At 34.6% G+C, this 23483-nt stretch overlaps 1 protein-coding gene across 1 annotated transcript in view; it reads left to right on the forward strand.

Annotated features, from left to right (window-relative positions):
* KIF18A (kinesin family member 18A) overlaps window positions 1–22507 on the forward strand; it is a 78686-nt gene extending 56179 nt beyond the window's left edge. The window contains exons 14-17 of the mRNA XM_065944504.1: window positions 12600–13038; window positions 13752–13859; window positions 19071–19180; window positions 21881–22507. Of these exons, the coding sequence (XP_065800576.1) occupies window positions 12600–13038; window positions 13752–13859; window positions 19071–19180; window positions 21881–21963 (740 nt within the window). The 3' untranslated portion in view covers window positions 21964–22507. The remainder of the gene's footprint in view (window positions 1–12599; window positions 13039–13751; window positions 13860–19070; window positions 19181–21880) is intronic.
* The last annotated feature ends 976 nt before the right edge of the window (window positions 22508–23483 follow it).

A 23483-nucleotide genomic window follows, 5' to 3' on the forward strand; every position in this document is an offset into this window, starting at 1 on the left:
GGAAGTGGTCAAACGGGAGATGGCAAGAGTATCAACATTTTAGAAGTCAGCGAACTAAAATGGACTGGAATGGGTGAATTTAACTCAGATGACCATTATATCTAGTACTGTGGGCAAGAATCCCTTAGAAAAAATGGAGTAGCCATCATAGTCAACAAGAGTCCAAAATGCAGTACTTGAATGCAATCTCAAAAATGACAGTGTGATCTCTGTTCATTTCCAAGGCAAACCATTCAGGATCACAATAATCCAAGTCTATGCCCCAACCAGTAATGCTGAAGAAGCTGAACAGCTCTGTGAAGATCTGTAAGACCTTCTAGAACTAACACCCAAAAAAGATATCCTTTTCATTATAGGGGAATGGAATGCAAAAGTAGGAAGTCAAGAGATAACTGGAATAATAGGCAAACTTGGCCTTGGAGACAAACTGAAGCAGGGCAAAGGCTAATAGAGTTTTGCCAAGAGAATTCACAAGTCATAGAAAACACCCTCTTCCAACAACACAAGAGAAGACTATGCATGAACATCACCAGATGGTCAATAGTGAAATCAGATTGATTATATTATTTGCAGCCAAAGATGAAGAAGCTCTATACAGTCAGCAAAAATAAGACCAGGAGCTGACTGTGACTCAGATCATGAACTCCTTATTGCCAAATTCAGACTTAAATTGAAGAAAGTAGAGAAAACCACTACACCATTCAGGTATGACCTAAATCTAATCCCTTATGATTATACAGTGGAAGTGACAAATAGATTCAAGGGAGTAGATCTGATAGACAGAGAGCCTGAAGAATTATGGACCTAGGTTCATGACATTGTACAGGAGGCTGGGATCAAGACCATCCCCAAGAAAAAGAAATGCAAAAAGGCAAAGTAGTTGTTTGAGGAGACCTTACAAATAGCTGAGAAAAGAAGAGACGCTAAAGGCAAAGGAGAAAAGGAAAGATATGCTCATTTGAATGCAGAGTTCCAAAGAATAGCAAGGAGAGATTTAAAAAAAAGAAAAGCCTTCCTCAGTGATCAATGCAAAGAATTAGAGGAAAGCGAATGGGAAAGACTATAGATCTCTTCAAGAAAATTAGAGATACCAAGGGAACATTTCATGCAAAGATGAGCACAGTAAAGGGCAGAGTGGTATGGCCCTAACAGAAGCAGAAGATACTAAGACGAGGTGGCAAGAATACACAGAACTATATAAAAGTCGTCATGACCCATATAACCATAATGGTGTGATCACTCAGCTACAGCCAAACATCCTGGAATGAAAACTCAAATGGGCCTTCGGAAGCATCACTACAGACAAAGCTAGTGGAGGTGATGGGATTCTGGTTGAATTAATTCAGATCCTAAAAGATGATGGCTGTGAAAGTGCTGCACTCAATATGCCAGCAAATTTGGAAAACTCAGCAGTGGCCACAGGACCAGAAAAGGTCAGTTTTCACTCCAATCCCAAAGAAAGGCAATGCCAAAGAACGTTCAAACTATCACACAATTGCATTAATCTCACACGCTAGCAGAGTACTGCTCAAAATTCTCGAAGCCAGCCTTCAACAGAACGTGAACCATGAACTTTCAGATGTTGAAACTGGATTTAGAAAAGGCAGTGGAACCTGAGAACAAATTGCCAACATCCATCGGATCATTGAAAAAGCAAGAGAGTTCCAGAAAAATGTCTACTTCTGCTTTATTGACTATGTCAAAGCCTTGACTGTGTGCATCACAACAAACTGTGGAAAATTCTTAAAGAGATGGAAATTCCAGACCACCTTACCTGTGTGTGTGTGTCTGTATGTGTGTGTGTGTGTGTGTGTGTGTGTGTGTGTGTTAGTTGCTCAATTGTGTCTGACTCTTTGCAGCCCCATAGACCGTAGCCCATCAGGCCCCTCTGTCCATGGGATTCTCCAGGCAAGAACACTGGAGTGGGTTGCCATCTCTTTCTCCAAAAGGAACTATAGAAAGAAAGGAAGTGAAGTCACTCAGTCATGTCTGACTCTTTGCAATGCCATGGACTGTAGCCTACCAGGCTCCTCCATCCATGGAATTTTCCAGGCAAGAGTACTGGAGTGGTTTGTTATTTCCTTCTCCAGACCACCTTACCTGCCTCCTGAGAAATCTGTATGCAAGTCAAGAAGCAACAGGTAGAACCGGACATGGAACAGCAGACTGATTCCAAATTGGGAAAGGAGTACGTCAAGGCTGTATATTGTCACCCTGCTTATTTAACTTATATGCAGAGTACATCTTGTGAAATGCCTGGCTGTGTGAAGATCAAGCTCGAATCAAGATTCCCAGGAGAAATATCAGTAATCTCTGATATGCAGGTGACACCACACTTATGGCAGAAAGCAAAGAACTAAAGAGCCTCTTCATGAAAGTGAAAGAAGAGAGTGAAAAAGTTGGCTTAAAACTCAACATTCAGAAAACTAAGGTCATGGCGTCCGGTCCCATCACTTCATGGCAAATAGATGAGGAAACAGTGGAAACAGTGTCAGACTTTATATTGGGGGGCTCCAAAATCAATGTGGATGGTGATTGCAGCCATGAAATTAAAAGACGCTTGCTCCTTGGAAGGAGTTATGACCAACCTAGACAGCATAGTAAAATGCAGAGACATTACTTTGCCAACACAGGTCCATCTAGTCAAAGCTATGGTTTTTCCAGTAGTCATATATGGATGTGACAGTTGCACTATAAAGAAAGTTGAGTGCTGAAGAATTGATGCTTTTGAACTGTGGTGTTAGAGAAGACTCTTGAGAGTCCCTTGAACTGCAAGGTGATCAAACCAGTCCATCCTAAAGGAGATCAGTTCTGAATATTCATTTGAAGGACTGATGCTGAAACTGAAGCTCCAATTTTTTGGCCACATGATGCAAAGAGCTAACTCACTGAAAAAGACCCTGATGCTGGAAAAGATTGAAGACTTGAGGATAAGGGACGACAGAGGATGAGATGGTTGGATGGCATCACTGACTCGATGGACATGTGTGTGAGCAAGCTCCTTTACCTGGTGATGGACAGGAAAGCCTGGCATGCTGCAGTCTATGGGTTCACAAAGAGCCAGACACAACTGAGTGATTGAATTGAACTGAAATGAACTGGCTTGTCAGTGAGTGGGAACATATAAGAAGTGGCATATGCTAATAAGTGTAGTATTTAATCCTAAGGCCTAATTAAGGAAATTTGTTTATAATAATAAGTAAAAAATAAATATCCTAAGAATTCTTTTAAAAATATACTGATATTTCTTGAAACTGCTTTTAGAAAGACAAACATGAAACAACTCTGTTTTCTCTTGCTTTCTACTGGAAACGTTTTAGAGCCCTAAGCCGAATCTGTGGGATAGACTTCTTGAAGAAATGAAGTATTTGAAAGATTGAAGTAGTGAAGCAAACTAGATTGTGCTCACAGGTAGACTTAAATAGCTTAAAGAACAATACAGCCACTAAATGCATTTTTAGATGTTTCTCTTGTGCATGTGTGCTAAATTGCTTCAGTCATGTCCAATTCTTTGTGACCCCATGGACTATAGCCTGCCAGGCTCCGCTGTCCATGGGAGTCTCCAGGCAAGAACACTGAATTAGGTTGCCATTTCCTTCTCCGGGGGATCTTCCTGACCCAGGGATCAAATGCAAGTTCTTATGTCTCCTGCATTGGCAGGTGGGTTCTTTACCACTAGCACCACCTGGGAAGCCATGTTTCTCTTTTCTCAAATGTCTTTTTGTTATGCTTCTTTATGAAACTCAGTTGTAATTCACTGACAAAGTCAAAATATCTAAATTTACTGCTTTTATTGCACTGCCATCAGTTTATCACATTCCTTAAAATTTCAGAAGTTTGGGGGAATGATAGCAAATGCCAGATTAATATCTAAATTGTTTTTAGTTCTTCATTAGCCACTTAACCAGTTATCAAATATTTATTCATAATTTCTTCTAACCATTTGGCAAATATAATTTAGTGGGAAGGCAGATTCATTCTAACTTCATAACTGTTTTCAGATTTTTGTTTTGATAGTAAGCTGTATATTATATTAATAGCATATTTTATTCTATAAAATGCTATACAGACAACACAAATGTTAATTTACTTGTGTTGTAGTCTAGGTAATATTGTGTTAGAATTCAGACTACTACTCATGAAAATTAGGTTTTTTCACCATCTAATCCACAACTTCTGCACTTGCAGTTAGAGTTCATTTTAAAAGTCATTTTCATACTTAAAAGACTTTTGAAAGGCTTCTAAAACTTGGCAATCTCAACAAAATGTTTTTGACTGACTTCCTTTTTAAGTCTCTTTATAGATTTACAGTAAACAAACTTTTTGAAGCGGAGTCTCTAGCCATAATGTAGGAACAGATAAATAGAACACTAAACCAATTTATCCTGAAATGCACAGTTTCAGTTGTATATAAGATGCCTTGAAGCTTTATATAAATATTTTAAGATGTTTCCTAAACTATTAACGGATAAGTATTACAAAGACTAGGATTGGATTCATTAAGCAAAACTTACCCTCGGGTTTAGGAGAAAGACTCTTCTATATCTTTCATTAGCTCTGATCTGTCTCTGATCACTTATAAAATCCTGGTTAAATTGTATTACATAATCATTTTGAAACTTATATGATTTAATCATGTAACTTTCATCACCTACCCTTTTCCCTAAACTAGGAGTTGTTGAATAAATCTCTAGCATTGTTTCTGCACTTTTGCTAAATTACCATTTTTAAGAAAAGCTTCATGACTATAAAAATAAAAATGGAGTGCATTATCTTGTTACTTTATTAATATGTGCCTTCAACTATGTTAGGTGTAATAAACCTTAAAAGACCATTTGAATTTCATGTTAGACCTTTATAAGTAAAGCAATACCAAAGTTATTTTTCAGTGAACAGTTTCTCTCCAGGTCATTCCCAAACTGTTATTAGACCTAGATGTATTCTAGTTAATCTGAAAACAGTAATCGAAAATTTTTTTGATTCTTAGAGTGCTGTCCTCTCTGTTTAATCATCTGAATATTTCTCAACAAACCTGTAAAGAAATTAAGTACATCTTACCTTTGTATGGAATTAAAATGTAAAAGTAAAAAAAAAGTATAAGAAACATAACTATAACTAGAGATCTTTTGGAGAAGGATATGACAACCCACTCCAGTACTCTTACCTAGAGAATCCCATGGACAGAGGAGCCTGGCAGGCTACAGCCCGTGGGCTCACAAAGAGTCAGCCACGACTGAAGCGACTTAGCACACATGCAGAGATCTTTAGGATACTTAAAATATATGAAAGTAAAATGATTAAATCCATGTCCTCGTACAAAATATGGCTCTTATTTCTCTAAGAAATAAAGCTTTATTTTTATTTACTATTTATAGTTCACTATATACTTTAAAGTATTTCAGAATTACTCATGCGAACATTCAGATTTCATGAATGGATTACCTGTTCCCCGAAGAAAAGGAATTTTCCTTCATCGTGAGACCCATGACTTTAAATGTGTTTTGCTCGTTCTCATCATATTGAATGATTTATTTTTGCTGATTGAGTCACATTTTTATTGGCCTCGTTTATTTTTTTTCTGACATTATTTTATTGAATTATAGTTGATTTATAATGCTGTGTTAATTTCTTTTTGTTGTTTTCTACTGTATAGCAGAATGAATCAGTTATATATTATACATTCTTTTTCATATTCTTTACTTATTGGCCCTCTTTAAATTCTCCTAGGAAGGTAACTGTCCTACCTTTCTTTTTGTTAAATGCTGGGAAAAACATGAGTGGGAGAGTGAGATAGTCACCCAGGGGAGAAGGGGGTAAATAAAGAAAAGATCTTCTCCACCTAAGAATTTTTATCTTGCCCTTCTGTTTGATTGCCAATTCATTTCATGTTATTTCCTTGCATGTTTCAGTTAATTGAACTTTTGAATGTAAAGTTTCATAACTTTGTCAGTTTGACCCTACTCAGTCCATAGATTTTGAGTAAAGCTATCCCAGAATAAGCAAGAGACAATTTTGGTCTGTTCTTTCCTCTTACAGCCCCCAAATCTGACTTTTTCTTTTCATTAAAAGCCTCTGCATGAAGTAATACCTGTATGCAATAATACCTATGTAAGACAATAAGTACCATAATATTTGTGGAAGTATTACTGCTCACTCCCAATTCTTATTCATCTTTTAACTATTTCTTTTGGTTTTTCATACTAATTTCTAAATTTCAATTTATGCTGCTAATTCTTGTTTGTATTTTCCAATTTTAAATATTTCTCTTTTTATTTTAGAAGATAAGGATTTAACTCCTTTACACTGTGTATACATTTCCTCCTCCTTTTTGCCAAAACAGTTTTTCACCTTTTTAAAAATAAATTTCGAGTGTTATCAAGTAAATATCATTCCTTGTTGAGTCAAGAACTGCATAAACTCTTTCTTGTACCGATTTGCTGTTTCTGTATGTAGTATTTGTTTTTCCCATTCTCTTTCTTCTTGTTCTCCTTTATTCTACAGAAGTACATCCTCCAGTAGATTTGGAGAATGTATGTATAGGAAGTAAAATTTTTTTTAGATCATGGATGTATAGCAATATTTTTATTCTCTGATTGTTTGACTCAGTATAGAATTCTAGGTTGGAAATAATTTTTCCAAGAACTGTGAAGATGTTTCTCCATTGATTTCTAGATTCCAGTGTTGCTGTTAACTGTCATGACATTTTTATTTTTCATATTTTGTGTGAGACTTTTTCTGCCAGGAAAATTTAGGTGTTCAGAAATGTCACAATGCTATACCTTGGTGTTGTTTAAGTCATTATACTAAATAGTTTGTGGGCCTTTTTCTCTGGAAAACTTTATCTTTTCACTCTGGGAAATTTTCACATATTTTAAAGTACTTAAACATGCTTACATAGATAAACCTCTGTAATATTTTTTTCCCCTTCTTTCTTTTCTGTCTTTGGAACATTATTAATCTGATTTTGGATCTCCTGGATTAATCTTCTAATTCTGTTATCTGTTTTCTAGTATTTACCTCTGTTTGTTTGCTAGTCTTTCGAGGAGATGTCTTCAGCTTTATCTTACAACCTTTATTTTTAGTTTTTTCCTCTCATTTTAAATTTCTAAGAACTCTGTCTTATAATTCAGTGTTTCTTTCCATAGCACTTTCATTTTGTTTCATGATTGTAATAAGTTTCTCATTTCACTGAAGACATTAATTATGGTTTCCTACAATACTTGTCTGTATCCTTTATTATCTATCTCAAATATCTGGTGACTTTTGATGTATTCTGTGTACATAGGTCTTTCAGCTAATTAGCCTTGATTTATGACAATGTCTAAAATATTAGTTAAAAAATGTCAATACTTAGGTCTTCTTTTATTGCTATAGTTTATTATCTAAAAAGAACTATTGATTTCCCATTTAGAGGCCGTATAAGCCCAGCTACCCGTATGTTAGACAAGTAGGAGAGAAATCTGAGTACATTTCTTGTTCCATAACTGACTACAACTTTTTTTTTCTTTCGTTAATCAAGTAAACATCAAAACTATGCTGAAAATAATAGTAGTGACTTCTTTTAACAGTCTCAACATTATGGTTATTGTTATTATTTGGACATGAAGTCATATTCACATAACCATGAATCATAACCATTTCAGGGCAATAGAAATGCAGTATACCTACACTTTTTGTTGGAGAATTAAGTTCCAAGACATGGTCTACAAGTATCAAATTTTTTCAGATTATAGGGTATCTGCTATCTTCTATACTTAGTATATGATATAGCAGGCTGGTTCCTTAGATGGAGAGACCCTGGAGAGAAGACTTGCTGTCCTCCCAAGCAACTGCCAGTCTTTTCCATCCCAGTTTTATGAGCCTACCTTATAAAAATGCATTTTTAATGTCCAGTCACCTCCTGTGTGGCACCTCCATTGCTGAGGTATTTCATTACCTAACATTGCCTGTTAGAACCTCTTGTTCTGAAAATCCGTAAGTACATGATTTCTTTTCTTGTTTTAGGGACCTTTTTTAAAGGAATTATAATTTTCCTCCAGGTTTTTTCTTTTGCATTTCCACTATAAGCCCAAGAATTACAGAATCTTCTTAGATAGTATTTTCCCAGGCTGAATCTGTGATAGCTACAGATGCCTAAGCCTGCTCTTCTGGAAAGTTACTGCACATCTTGTAATGGAAAAGTACAGCAGATCTCTCTTATACACCTAGCATATCCAGTAGTTGTTACAGCCCCTAGCCCAGCCCTCTCCAGTTTGCTATACCCACTTCAAGTATTCCTTTACCTAACTAAAGGGGAATGACTATTTATTATATATGGGTAATATATATATTTATATATAGTATATATAATTTATATATAATATAATATAAATTGCATTTGTATGTTATGGATATCATATTAAAAGTGAAATCTCACTTGTTTATTGTGTCCTTTAGTCTTCATGAGTAAATGGAGTCATTATATGCTTATGGTTTCAGTGAATTGACTGCTGAAATTTTATTTAAGTCTTTAAATCTTATTTTGTCTGATTAACTTTTGAACATTTCTTAGTAACTAGTCACTCTAAGTAGTCAATTCAGGACTACTTATCTATTAGATTTCTGCTCTCTTATTATTTTATCTGTACTTAAATAATTGAGAGGATAAAAGAATAGAACCTCCTGGACTTATATTTTGTACATGCTATATGTCTGTAGCATCTCTTCTTTCAGGTTCAATAAAACAGTGTTATGTGAAAAAAAAAAAAAAACAGTGGTATGTGAATCCATTATCAGCCACATCTTCATATTTCTCCTTTAAGGTACTTATATATCCTATCAAGAGAGCAGAATTATGGCTAAAGATAATGTCTGATCATATCAACATTTGATATTGGATATATGTTTAGATTATCCGAAAGAACAGGTCAATATTTCTTTGGTGTATTATGATAGTATACCCCCTTCTCATACTCTTTATAATCAATAGAGCAAATGTGGTCCACTATCATAGGAATTTGCCCACTGCCACTCCAGCAGTTATCTCCGTAGATCTGGGCAAGAAAAATAGTTAACTATAGATAATCCTTATCCCTTGAGATTTCATGGTCCAATGTGTTCTAAATTTTACGATGTTGTTATGAAGCCTGCATGTTCAAATATCACTTAGATGTTCCTGCTTTAATAATACCTTTGGTTTCCCTTACAGTTTATCACCAGCCTTGATAAACTGGGTATTCGATAAACTGAAAGTGAGACATTGTTTGAAATATATTCTTTTGGTGATAATCGTGCATTGGGTATTGATGGAATGTGCTCAGTTGTGTCCAACTCTTTGCATCCCCGTGTACTGTAGCACACCAGGCTCCTTAATCCATGGGATTTTCCTTACAAGAATACTGGAGAGGGTTGCCATTTCCTTCTCCAGGGAATCTTCTCAACCCAGGAATTGAACCTGCATCCCTGCATTGACAAGCGGATTCTTTACCACTGAACCACCTTGATGGAATACTGAAAAGCAATTACAACTTACCCTGTGAATATCATAATGCTAACAGTTGAAGCCTATAATTCTAGAGCCTTTCCTTGAACCTTAAGTATTTTATAGATGTTATCTAATCCTAGAAAATCCCTGTATATAGAAAGGTAGTATCCCTGTTTTTCTAGGGGACATTAATGCCCATACTGCTCAAGTGAATTGCCCAAGGTCACTCAGTGAGTTGTTGGTAAAACCAGAAATAGAATCCAAGTCTCCTGACTTCCAGTTCAGTTCTCTGTCCTCGATATAGTTTTCTATCCTCTATATACCCCTACTGCCTCTCATGGGAAAAGAAGTTAATCTTCCAGCTATTAATAGCCACCAAATTGGTGGTAGCAGCACAGTGGAGAAAAGTAACTGTCTTTACACTGCAGCATTAGTGTAAAAATATCTGGTAATGGAAAATTTGACAAATGTCATGTTAAAGGGAGTGGAAAATTATTTTAAGATCTGGATCTCATTTATCTAGTTCTCAGAAAAGTAAAATTCCTTAGTAGAATGGGGATCATATTTTTCTTCCTGTTTTTAAGTTGTATTTCCAAGAGGGTAATTGTCAACCTAACCACAGCAGTCTTATTGTCAACTAATGTAACAAGAATAATGCATGTACTCTTGCTGATTGTTATAACTGTATTTTTTAACTTGGTTGAAAGTTTGAACTGTTTTGTTGAAATATTTACATAGCACTTATTTTATTCAACTTTCAGTGTAATTTAAGTTATTGTCATATTGTAAAACATATATGACATCAATTGGAAATTTTACTGCCAATTGAAAACATGATGAGAAATACACATTATAGTTTCTTCCCTTAACAGCACACTCCATGCAGAATTCCTTTTGTCAGGCACCATGAAGTTTAGCAGAATGAAATAGGCAAAGCAGAAAAAAAAAAATTAAGAAATGCAGCATAAGTTCATGAAGCTGATCAAGTTTATCATTATTTATGTAATCAAGTCATTATTTTGTACACTAGAAAAAGTGAGAAATCTCTATGTGCTTAAATATTTAATCATGTCTAGTATTGTGGGAGTTCACACAAAACCATTTGTCTCTCAGTATTAGAGCAAGGGACAAGAATTACCCTACTAAAAGTCTTTGTATGGCATGTTTATGTTTAAAAATTACTAGACATTTTTAATCAGGAAAATGGCATGATCAGAATTATGTTTTAACTAAGGCAAGATTGGTGAAGGTTGGGAAATGCAGGGAAAAGGTAAAAATCTAGTTATTTGGGACTCAGGTGATTGAGAAAGTAGTGGCAAGAGGTTACTCAGAATGAGTGTATAGCCATAAAAAAAGAATGAAGTAATGCCATTTGCAGCAACATGGATGGACCTTGCAATTATATACTAAGTGAAGTAAATCAGAGGAACACAAATAATATATGCCATCACTTGAATATAAAAAATGATACATATTTATATTCGTTATATCTTCTTGGATTGAGGCCTTGACCATTATGTAGTGTTCTTCCTTGTCTCTTGTAATGATTGTTTATTTTAAAGTCTATTTTATCTGATATAAGTATTGCTACTCCTGCTTCCTTTTGATTTCTATTTGCATGGAATATCTTGTTCCAGCCTTTCACTTTCAGTTTGTATGTGTCCCTAGGTCTGAAGTGAGTCTCCTGTAGACAGCATATTTAAGGGTCTTATTTTTGTATACAGTCAGCCAGTCTGTGTCTTTTGGTTGGAGCATTTAACCCATTTACATTTAAGGTAACTATTGTTAAGGATGGCTCAGTGGGTAAAGAATCAGCCTGCAGTGCAGGAAATGCAGGAGAAGCAGGTTCAGCCCCTGGGTCAGGAAGAGCCCCTGGAGGAGGGCATGGCAGCTCATTCCAGTATTCTTGCCTAGAGAATCCCATGGACAGAGGAGCCTGGTGGGCTGCAGTTCATTAGGCTGCAAAGAGTCTGACACAACTGAAGCAACTGGGCCCACACATGTGATCCTGTTGCCAAAACCTTTATTGTTTTGGGTTTGTTCTTATAAGACTTTTCTTTCTTTTGTGTTTCCTATCTAGAGAAGTTCCTTTTGCATTTGTTGTAACGCTGGATTGGTGATGCTGAATCCTCTTAACTTTTGCTTATCTGTAAAGCTTTTGATTTCTCCATCAAACCTAAATGAGATCCTTGCTGGGTAGAGTAATCTTGGTTGTAAGTTTTTTCCTTTCATCACTATAGTATATCCTGCCATTCCCTTCTGGCCTGCAGAGTTTCTGCTGAAAGATCAGCTGTTAGCCTTATGGGGGCTCCCTTGTATGTTATTTTTTGCTTTGCCCTTGCTGCCTTTAATCTTTGTGTTTTTGTTAGTTTGTTTATTATGTGTTTGGCATATTTCTCTATGGGTATATCCTGCTTGGGACTCTCTGGGCTTCCTAGACTTGGGTGGATATTTCCTTTCCCGTGTTAGGGAAGTTTCCTACTATAATCTCTTCAGATATGTTCTCATACCCTTTCTTGTTCTTTTCTTCTCTGGGACCCCTGTATTTCGAATGTTGGTCCATTTAATGTTGTCCTAGAGGTCTATAAGACTGTCTTCATTTCTTTTCATTCTTTTTTCTTTATTCTACTCTGCTTTAGTTATTTCCACCATTCTGTCTTCCAGTTCACTTATCTGTTCTTCACCCTCAGTTATTCTGCTATTGGTTCCCTCTAATAAATTTTTTATTTCAGTTATTGTGTTGTTCATTGCTGATTGTACAGAACAGAAACAGGTTCACAGACATAGAAAAAAAATCATATGGAAATAGAAGGTTAAGTACTGATCCTTAGAGAAATGTATACATTTACTGGAGTTTGTTGTCATAATTGCCCAGTATATCAAGATAGCTGTATTTATAAATTAATATTGATATTGCTATTTAGTATTTGTTTTCTGTTTTAGAATTTCTTTGTAATGAGTTTATTGACATTATTAGCAATAGCTTTTTTCTTTCCAACTTATTTTCTTTTAAATTTTTATTAATTTAACATAAAATATGCTTATTATTAGGATTTTTTTCTTCTTTTAACTGATAAGGTTACTAGAAAACTATTTAGGCAACATTATTGAGCTTCTTTTTAATTTTGTTGAACAGGCACATCTCCAGGTGAATCTAATCTGCTTAAAATTCCTTCACAAAAAAGAACCCGAAGAAAATTAATGCCTTCTCCCTTGAACATAAAACATACCCAAACGTCTGTAGAGTCTGAAAATACGCAGCTTAATGATTCCCTCAGCAAAGAGCTTCAGCCCATTGTGTATACTCCAGAAAACTGTAGAAAAACTTCTCAAAATCCATCTACAGGGACCTTATTAAAACCATCACATACTACCAGTTTTCAGACCATCAGCTCAAATATAAACAGTGATAATTCTTTGAAAATGTTGTGTGAAGTAGATATCCCTCTCAGCATGAGAAAAGAACATGGACAGGAGGATTTAAAGTCTACATTTCTTATATGTGAAGATACCAGGAGCTTGGAAAGTGAACTACCTGAACAAGAATCCCTACCAAACAATAACATTTTACAAAGGTACAAAGGAGTATTTGCCAACTCTTCTTTATTTATATAGCCTTTAAACTATTGGCTTTCTTTTTGCTCTGTAGCTATATTTAAGATCTGTTTCATAGATGAAGTATGCTATCTTGATTACAAAAGTCAGTGTTTTATCTTCATTAAATCTTGTTTGTCTTTCTAAATATTAATCCACTATCACAATATTGTGAAGTCTTTAATTTTGAAGCTTAAGTTGATGGGCCCTCATTAGGCTAGAGGAAACTTTAAGATATATTTATTTTGTTCTTCGTACTTCAGCATTAGATGTTACAAACTATCAATGGTGGATTATCAAGTGTTTATTATTATTCATTAATATCGTCACTAAAAGAAATACTACAGTTTCTATTGATATTAACAAGCCTCTCAACTTGCTCTGAAATAGTCATAAGTATAAGGCATGGTTGACTACATGTCATCCAAGCAAAAACATATCCTTCTCACTTAATCTGTATATTCACAGTTAATTTAGATTCTTCCATGGGAAGAATGATACCTTCACTTTTCTATGCTGTGGTATTAAAAAAGAGAAAAGAAAACCTCAGGCAATCAAGGAAAGGTTATAGTATTGAACAGTGTTTTCCTTTATGAATTAATACAAAGTGCTGTTCAAATTATGGGAGTATATGCCCCTTTTTTCTCCATAGTACAAATCAAAATTACTCTGTTTTTCATTATTTAATATACAGGCTTGCCCCTTCTTCAATCTCAACTAAACATCCACTGCCTATACCAAGCATAGTACCATCCTACATGGCAATGACAGCCGCTGCCAAAAGGAAACGGAAACTAATAAGGTACATTTAAATATAAACTGGTTTGATCTCTGTGTGTATGTAAGATCATCTTTATACATTGTTTCATACAGCTCTTTCTATTAAAATTAGACTGTCAATTCACACGTGAGCATACATATAATAAGTTGCTCTGAATGTGGCACTACTTTGATATTATCAAAGATCTTGATAAAGCCCAAATATTTCACTTGATATTTGCATAAGATATTCCATATTTCAGATTATTTAAAATAAATTTAAACATCTTCTGGCCTTCAAAAAAGTTATTTAAGTTTTTTCTGTTGACAACTTTCACTCATTTGGTATTTTTCCCTTTACACATTACTGAATTTCTTCAGTCCTAAAATTATACTGTTTTAATGGATTTTGTTATCTGGTTAAAATGTGATAAGTGAATAAACTTTTGTTTCTGGCTATGACATTGTAGCTTATATCAGACCTGGCTTTCTACCAGGAGCAATTATAAAAGCTAACGAAATTCAACCTGTAGCTGCTTGAAAGCCCTGGGGAACAACCAACACAACCAGGACTTGGGGGTCTAAGATCCCAGAAAAGTGGAAAACAACTTGTGGAGAACTGGACTTTCTCTGCCTCTTTTTTCCATTTAGCATTTTGCATCAAACTCCTCAATTCATGGCATCAAATATAGAGGTCAAGCAGAAAATGGGAGCCTAGTGCTAACAGCACCTCACTGAGCTAGGGAAGCAAAACCATCTTGTGTAGCTTTTGCCTACAGCATATTCGCCAGTTTCTAAACTCCATGGAATGAAAGACCAAGAAACCAAGCTAAAAGTGGCTACCAAGAGGCTAAAGTAATAAGCAAGGTTTTGATCTTCTCATGGGGCCAGGATACAAAAATTACTGTTTGGAGATCATCATGAGAAGAAGCCCCATTAAACACCCAGGGTGTTATTTGAAATCTTTGAAGGCCCGTGCTCTAGGTAGGTGTCGGGCAAGCTGGAAATAGACTGGTTCTTGAAAACCTGAAACAGATCTAGACCAGTTGAATTCCTTCTCTGCCCACTTGCCAGAAGAAAATTAAATCGTCTCTGAAGGATATATGATCTCCAGCCTCTACAGTTTTTCATATGCAGTATTTACCAAAATATGCAGTATTTAAGCAAAAGTTACCAAATATGCCAGGAGACAGGACAAAATGACTGAAAATCAAGAGAAAAAAACAGAGAAGCAGTAATAAAGATACTGAAATTATCAGATAGGGACTTAAATTTAGTTGTGATTAAGTTCAATAAAATAGATGATAATTTCCCAGAGAACTGGATTCTATTAAAATGAATCAAATGGCTATTCTAGAGCTGAAAAATAGAATTTACTGAAATTGCAACTCAATAAATCAATTTAACAAATTAGGTATGGCAGAAGAAAGTTTAATGAACTTTCATTAAAGAAAGATAGGTTTCATTAAAGAAAATAGGTTAATTAAAAAATATCCAAACTAATGTACAAAAGGATAAAAAAATTAAAATACAGAGAAGAGCAAAAAAGGGATCTATGGTACATAAGATCCAACATGTATGCATTTTGATTCCCAAAAAGAAATGAGGAAAAAAATGTAAAAACAAAAACAAAGAAACAAAAAAAACAGTATTTGAGATGATGCTGGCTAATAATTTTCCAAAACTGACCAAAGATAAGAGAACACAGGCTCAAGAAGCAAAGACAGGGGAAAATATCTTAAATATATTGTTATATGACATGAAGTCCATTATATATTCCTTGAATTCAATGAAAAGATATAGTGAATGATTAAATTGTAAAATGGATCTGATTTGCTTTAACTCTTTTTCTTTAGTATGTGATTATGGAGAAAAGAGTATATGATCTTAAGATAACCCTTTTTTTTTTTTTTTTTAAGTTTCCTATTTATAAGTGTCCTATTCCACTGTGGACCTGTTATCATCTGGGCTAGGGTTAACAAATTTACAAATAGCCTATTTATTTGTGCCATGTAGAGTGTGATCTCATAGTTGCATCCAACTTCTGTTCTTTCTTCTCCAGAGCACAGTAGAGTCTTGAAATGTTTATGTTTAAATTTCATAGATTGATTTTTCCTGAATATCTCTGATTATCCATGACAGTTACAATCTTGTATTTTGCTATGTCACTAATTTGAATTGTGCAATTTGTTATATATAGGAATCAATCTTTTACTGAGCCTAGCTAACCACCATCATCTGTTTTATCCATCTTCTCACTAATTTTTATTATGTCAGTCATGTTATTCTTTTCGTTAATTAGAGCTGGAGACTTTTCTTGTTCTTCACTGGTAACATGCCCTGCTGTTTTAACTCAAATCTAACAAAAGTTTATAGCTAAGAATAACTTTTAAGTGTAAACATAGACATTATCAAAATGAAATGATTTTTCAAGAAATATCCAGGTATATAAATTGTGTATTTGGAGTGGGTTTAGATAAATTAAAGCGCTTCCACACAAACATCTAATATTGTGAAATAGTATTAAAGGACAAATAAAGTAAGATTTCTCATAGCCCATTAATTGCTCTGTAACATTCCCTCTGGTACCAATAATTAGATCCTGCCATTAACTAAGGTTAAAAGAGATTAATGCTAGAAATGTACATAATTACTTTAAAAAAAAAATCTTCCTTTCCCCCAATTAAACTTACTTGGGCTTGAGAGTAATAAACTCTGGTATTTTCCACTTAGCAATTTTATGTACATACTTAGGTGTGTGCATATATCATTATGGTTTTTAAAAATAAAGAATGGCTCCATGTATATAGTTATTTATTTATCTATTTTGTCAGTTTTTCTCTCAAAAAAAAACACAAAACATTAGCATCCAGAAGCACTGGATATTCCAAAAACCTACCAGACTTAATTTTTTAATACTACTTAAATTGAGGATATCAGATATGTAATAATTTCAATTTCTGTAATCATTTTAACAGACTATTTTAACTAACTGAATCAGTTTGCCAAATATACAAATACAATACATATGTAAATTTCTGCTTATAAATTATATTTATTAATTTGAGGTTTTGCTTGCTTTATGTCTGATTGGTTGCTTGGTTTTTTGTTTGTTCCACTGTCTTTCTTGGCACTCAAGAATGGTCTCACATGTGCATACATTTTTGGTTTTGAAAAAAGTCTGTGATTCCAATTAGAAATTATCTCAGCTGAAAGAATATGAGATGCATTACATTTATTAAGCAGAAATATTGTACCTATGTATGGAAATAAAAGGCTAATCTTTTATTAATAGTTAGGGAAATATATTTGACACACAACTAGAATATTCTCTAGGTTTCTTCTCAAGATAGTCTTTAAAATAATTTGCATGTGTACCCGTAACAATTTTAGGTCTTTTTATCTTATGATCTAAAATAAATCTTACAGAAATTTATAACAAATATTTTATTAGTTGACTAAATCCTAAAAATACTTAAATGTTTTACTTTTATATAAATATATAACTTATTTTATTAGGCTTTGATTTCATTCCTAGATTTGTGAGTTTTACTCAACTAGATTTATTCAAAACCCTGATTTTCAAGTGAAAACAAAAGGCCTGGAACTAGCCAAAGTGAAGAATCATATCATAAAATCATTAAGACAACTTTAACATTAATTGTTCGGGAAAAGCAAACCTTATCAAAAGTAACCAATGACACTGATCTTTCTACTTGAAGAAATAAAAATCACCAAATGACCAAAAGAGAATTTTTCTTTTTGACTTTATAAATGTATATATTTTAATATATTATATATGTATATATATAAAATCAAAAATTGTGCTTTAGTATCCAAAATAGATTTGTAGTAATTTAGTTTATTTGGCACCATTTAGGAATAGAAAATTTCTACAACTAAATTTAGTTTCATAACACAGATACTTCTCTGTAACCATTTTGGGAAGGCATTATTTGCATTATTGAACAGAGTTGGTAAATCACCATTATGAACACCATGATCATTTCTCTTACAGGCTCTAAAAAATTAAGATACACAGGCTGACTTATTTTTCCCAGCATTCACTGAGTTTATACCTATTTTTCTTTACTAGCATATTAAATTGCCATTTCTGACTACTTTGTTTTTTATTTATTTTTTTATTAATGACCATGTAACTAACCCGTATTCTGCTGTTCCACGGACATAAACCCGCATCACTTTCCCACATGGTTAGGATTCCCAGAAAAAGTTGTTGCCATAAGGAAAAGTCTCTAATTGTTAATCCAACAGACAACCAAATTAGTATAAACTTTAGTAAGTAAAGTTAAGTACCATTAGTAAAATGGTATAGAATATCTTGACTTGCAAGAAATTTTCCTAAAATTAGCTATTTGAATCAGTGTAGAAAGAGATCTTCCATTTTGACCTCCAACGCTGCCTCCTGAAACTTGACCTCTGTAGGACTGGGAAGGGTTGGATTGCTGTTTTACAGGGCCCAGATTAAACTCATCCCATCCACAGAAACTTCCCTTTTTCTTTCTTCTTCTGAACTCAGGAACCTACAGCTTTGAAAACCTGCCACACTGTTTTTTACTCTGTTTTGTCTTATTTTATGTGTCTTATTTCCCACCCCCCCCCACCATATATCTATTATATAAATTTTCAGGACTTGGGTTGTTTGTGCCCTACTCACTTGTGTATTTTGTGACATGAAGCCACAATAGGTGCTCAGTAATTTGTCGACTCAAATTGAGATAGAAATTTGATCTGTTAATAGCATGAAACTGATATCATTCTTTTCATTTCGCCTTGTATACTTGTAATAATCAAAGAGAGATACTCAGTTATTATCATGCTTTGATTTAAATACATGATTTCCAAACAATCTCACTTGTTTATATTCCCTAGATTAGAGGTGTTATAATCTGAGTTTAGTGTTTCACCTCTTGGAGTGAACTCCTTATCTCTACATTTTGAGTAACAGTGTTTGCATGCAGTTAACCACAGCACCCTGAAATGTTCTGTTAAAAAATTGTGACATTCACCTCTAATCATAATCTCTGATTTGAATACACATGAAAAACACACACAGCCAAGTTCTCCTATGGGTCAAAAATTTATTTTGTATCTCCAGTTACTTCTATGGGATTTTACAGCATAATATTTAGTATTTGACTTTCTCCTTCATCGTAATTGAATGTAGAGTATGTATTTGAACTTAGAGATATAAAAGAATGCTTTACTAAAATAAAAAAATTTTCCCCTGAAGCTCTGCATCAAATGCTTCATTAACTGCTGAGTTAAACTCTGGATCTGCCAAGCGTATTCATCAAGATAATTCAAGTGATAAGCACTTACAAGAAAATGGACCAACTATGGGTATGTCTCAGCTCTTATTCTGATATGTAATAAATGATTAACTAACATGTATAAACTTCACATATTTTTACAGTGCTTTCATGAATCTCCTTTTATATACTCATCACCTTTATTACATAGTGAGTGGTTATCCCTGATATAGATGAGAAAACTTAAGACACAAAATAGAAAACACACTTAAGACCACAGAGAGATTTCTTGATGGAGCCAGAACTCAGAACTGGGTCTCCTGACTCTCCATTCTGTACCCTTTTGGTTATACAAGCTGCCTCATATTGCAGAAGGGTGGGTAAATAATTTAACTAATATTTGATATAATTAGCTATATTACTTAATAGGTTTACAGATAAACTATATCTGTAAATATATCTGAAATTTTTTCTCTTTGCCTATTACTTTTAATAATTTGGCCTCTGACTCATTTGTGCAGTTACTGTGAGATTCAAGTCTATATCTGGTTATAGTCATATTTTAACTCCTGTTAGAAAGTTGGAAAGAATGCTGATGGCAGTGACTGTGCTTGTGTTGTGCTCAGTTGTGTCCAACTCTTTGCAACCACATGTGGTGACAACATCCCCTCAGTTGCTTCCAGAGGTGACATGAGTCCATGGAAACAAAGCATCTTCATGAAACTAGAGAATATAGCACCAGTCAGTTCCTAGGCCTTTGTGTCCAGACCTATTTTTCTGACATTGTAGCTCCTAAGACTTCAATTAGGAAGTATTTATTTACTACACTCTCACTATGTGCTAGGTTCTGTGATGAATATAGAGATCATCAAGACTCAGTTTGGTTCTTCCCTAAAGGAACTTATGATTATAGTACTTCGAATTTTTAAAGGGATTTCATGAGACAGTGATTATACTGAGAATAACATGAAAACTATTATTACTTTTTTTTTCCTGTCAATGCTTTTTCATTAGAGTAATATAAAATTTCTCAATAGCTTTGTCAGGCTGCATTGATAAATCATTACTTCTTGGGGTGGCCACAAGAAGTTCCTTAAGTTCAATGGAAATGTCTTTCGTGCAAATTTAAAAATCAATGAAGTCCTGAAAAGAAAAATTTACTATGATTATTTGATTTAGCATGCCATATTTAGTAATGTTTAATAGTGTGTATATGCAGGTGGAGTAGATATGTATAGTCCCTTTGGTCTCCTGAAAAAGTTCTCCAGGAAGTCATAATTTCTACAACTAAATAATAAATTTATGATAATTGTCAAATAATAAACATCTGGGTTTCCTAATATGCTTATTTTCTAAGAATACTATAAAATGCATCAAGTATCTTCTGCGTAAAGAGAGATGAGAAAACAGTAGGAGAGAATACTAAACTATAGTACTTGCCAAAGGGGAAATAATTATGTCTTATTAAGAATAACAGAGCCCTTAGAAAAGGGTATTAAAGTGAAGGTCCCTGGTAGCTCAGATTGTAAAGAATCTGCCTGCAATACAGGAGACCCAGGTTCAATCCCTGGATCAGGAAGATCCCCTGGAAAAGGGAATGGCAACCCACTCCAGTGTTCTTGCCTGGAAAACCCCATGGGCAGAGGAGCCTGGCAGGCTACAGTCCATGGGGTTGCAAAGAGTCAGACATGACTGAGCAACTAACACAACTTCCAGTGATTTATGTGGGCTTCCCAGGTAATGATAGTGGTAAAGAATCTACCTGCTAATGCAGATGACCCAGGTTCAATCCCCCAGTCAAGAAGATTCCCTGGAATAGGAAGTGGCTGCCCACTTCAGTATTCTTGCCTGGAAAATTCCATGGACAGCGGAGCCTGGTGGGCTACAGTCCATGGGGTCACAAAGAGTTGGACGTGACTGAGCACACCCACACATACTGAATGGTTTATGTCCATTAGGATATCCAAGTGAAAATGCCCAAATACACATTAGGAATTACTAGAGAAGTAAGAGAGAACCCGGGCTGCCTTCCTTAGAATCTGTGCAACTGACTTCTCCAACTAACGGTGTACCAAGAAAAACAAAAGGGAAGCATCAGTGAAAATGACCTTAACTCTGTTTACTGAGCATTTAGAGAAACAAGGAGTATCAAGAGAATATGTGCCCCTAAAACTAAAGCCTAATGTGACCAAGAAAATGAGTGAGTAGTCAGACCCATAAAGAAGTCGGTGCCCTCCAGCTGTAACAACACTGCACTGGGTACAGAATCATTGTGAACACGGATGAAGAGCCAGAAGAGGGGCATGAGAAATGGAACCCATTTGTGAGGTAGCAGTGGAAGGAAAAAGGACTATGGGATCAGGATCAGCACGCTAAGAAGTGCTGATTCCAATGATACTTCTAAATTGGAAAAATACAGAAGTTTCAAAGTCCCAGGGAAGTAATCCAAAGAATGAAAAAAAAACTTGATGGTGCACGAAAGAACAGGAACAGTGCTCCTAGAAGTAGTCTCTCTTAGCTCAAAAGAGAGCAGAAGTAATTGTGAGAGTTGTTTCACTGACTTCACTTGCTGGCTTTGGGGAATGAGCGGGGCATATGTTACCTCTGCACTAAAACTTCAGTTTATAATATAGAGAAACGTATTTCTACTTTCAAGCCAAAGTATTAATGTTCCTTTGTTGGTGTTATATTTTAAATCATTAATTACCAACTGTGAAGTTTAGTGAATGGTGAAAATTCTTTTTGAATTATACTTTTACAATATTTATATATCTCTCTCTTTCTTCTCTAGACTGTAAAAGAAACATCCATAAAATAAAGCCGAGCATAGCTAGAAAGTTTGGAAGAAGTATTTCAAAAGGAAACCTGAGATAAGCCTCTTCGAAATCAAGGGGAAAAAAATCAAGGAGTCTGCTTTTAAAAGAGTTTTTTCCCAGGACCCTTTCAGGAACTTGTTTAAAGTCTTTGAAAGAGGACCATCTTAAAAACTAGGTGTACCCAATACCTTCAGCAAGCAGAAAATGAAATTCCTTTTGTTTTGTGCTTTTGTATTCTAAACAAATATAAAATTTCAAGAGAAAAGGTATGTTTTGCGTTTCTAAAATATTTGCTCCCCTTTAAAATTCCTGAGTTAGTGTGGTGGCAGCTCAGTTTTACTATGTTGATTAGAACATTTTAGAAAAAAGTAGTTAAATTTCCCTTACTGGTTTTTTAAAATGAGAATTTAGGAGTGATAAAATTATGACCCAGGATTTATTTGGTCTTACATTGTTTTAATCATATATCTGACCTTTCTTTCCAAACATATTTAGATGTACAAATGTACATATATGTGCCGATAAAGCTGTTGTAAATATTATTTAAATAGTGTCCATTAATAAAATACTAATATTGTTTCTTGCTACTTGGTATATTAAATATATAGACTTTATCGTGCCTCCTTTTCTGTCTCATGACTGACTACCCCTTGCATGCGTGAGTGGTTTGCATGCCCTCCTCCCAGGGTTCTTCCCGACCCCTTACACACGTAAAACTACTACTTTTCATAAAATGTCAATTTTGTATATTTGTATTTCAAATTAGTTCAAGATAAGTGGCACTAGAACCAAGTCTGAGAATAATCTATAGGTTTCTTAATGATAGTGAGAACATGTTTTAATCATTTTTTCTGTGATAGGAAGTACATAGAGCTGCAACTTAATCTTATGTCCTTGTTCACCTGCCTTGTTTGGCCTGTTTATCTTCTGTTTACAAGTATTGGGTTAAATGCACTTTTAATTTCGTATGGCTTAGGAACTGTCCCACTTAAGCAAACAGCCACTTAACAATCAGCTGCATATTTTAGGCCTTTTAGTTATTGATCATGTTTTTCAAATCAATATCTAATTGGGATGGAGATGGAATAATGATCTTTGAAGTTTCTTTCCACTGTGACCCGTATAATTCCATATTCATCAAAGTGCACACAGGATCTATTGTAGAAGAACAAACATAGACAATTTTTGTTTTCCCTTTGTCATTAGGACATTGGTTGTGTTGCCTTTTTATCAGTTACATTGGCCTCTCTATTACTCCTTTCCATTTTTCTTAGGTAATTATATAAGGTTTCAAAAGAAATCTTTTTACCATGTACTGATGAATGGCTAGCTAGCAGGATTAAGTAATCCTACCTTGTGGTCCACCTCATACCATAAGACATGAGTGATTTTCTTATATGCCATTTTTATCAACTAGGGATTTCACCTTCCATAAAAGTTCCTAACAATACCTTTGCAATACAACCACGTAAAGGAGAAATTAGAGGGAATAAATTGTAATGAATGTGGGAAAAGAAACCTGCTGAATATATGAATGAGGAAAAATTACATGCGTTTAAACTAAAACAAGGTGCTATA

Source organism: Muntiacus reevesi, chromosome 9, assembly GCF_963930625.1.
Source record: "Muntiacus reevesi chromosome 9, mMunRee1.1, whole genome shotgun sequence".
Taxonomy (NCBI): Eukaryota; Metazoa; Chordata; class Mammalia; order Artiodactyla; family Cervidae; genus Muntiacus; species Muntiacus reevesi.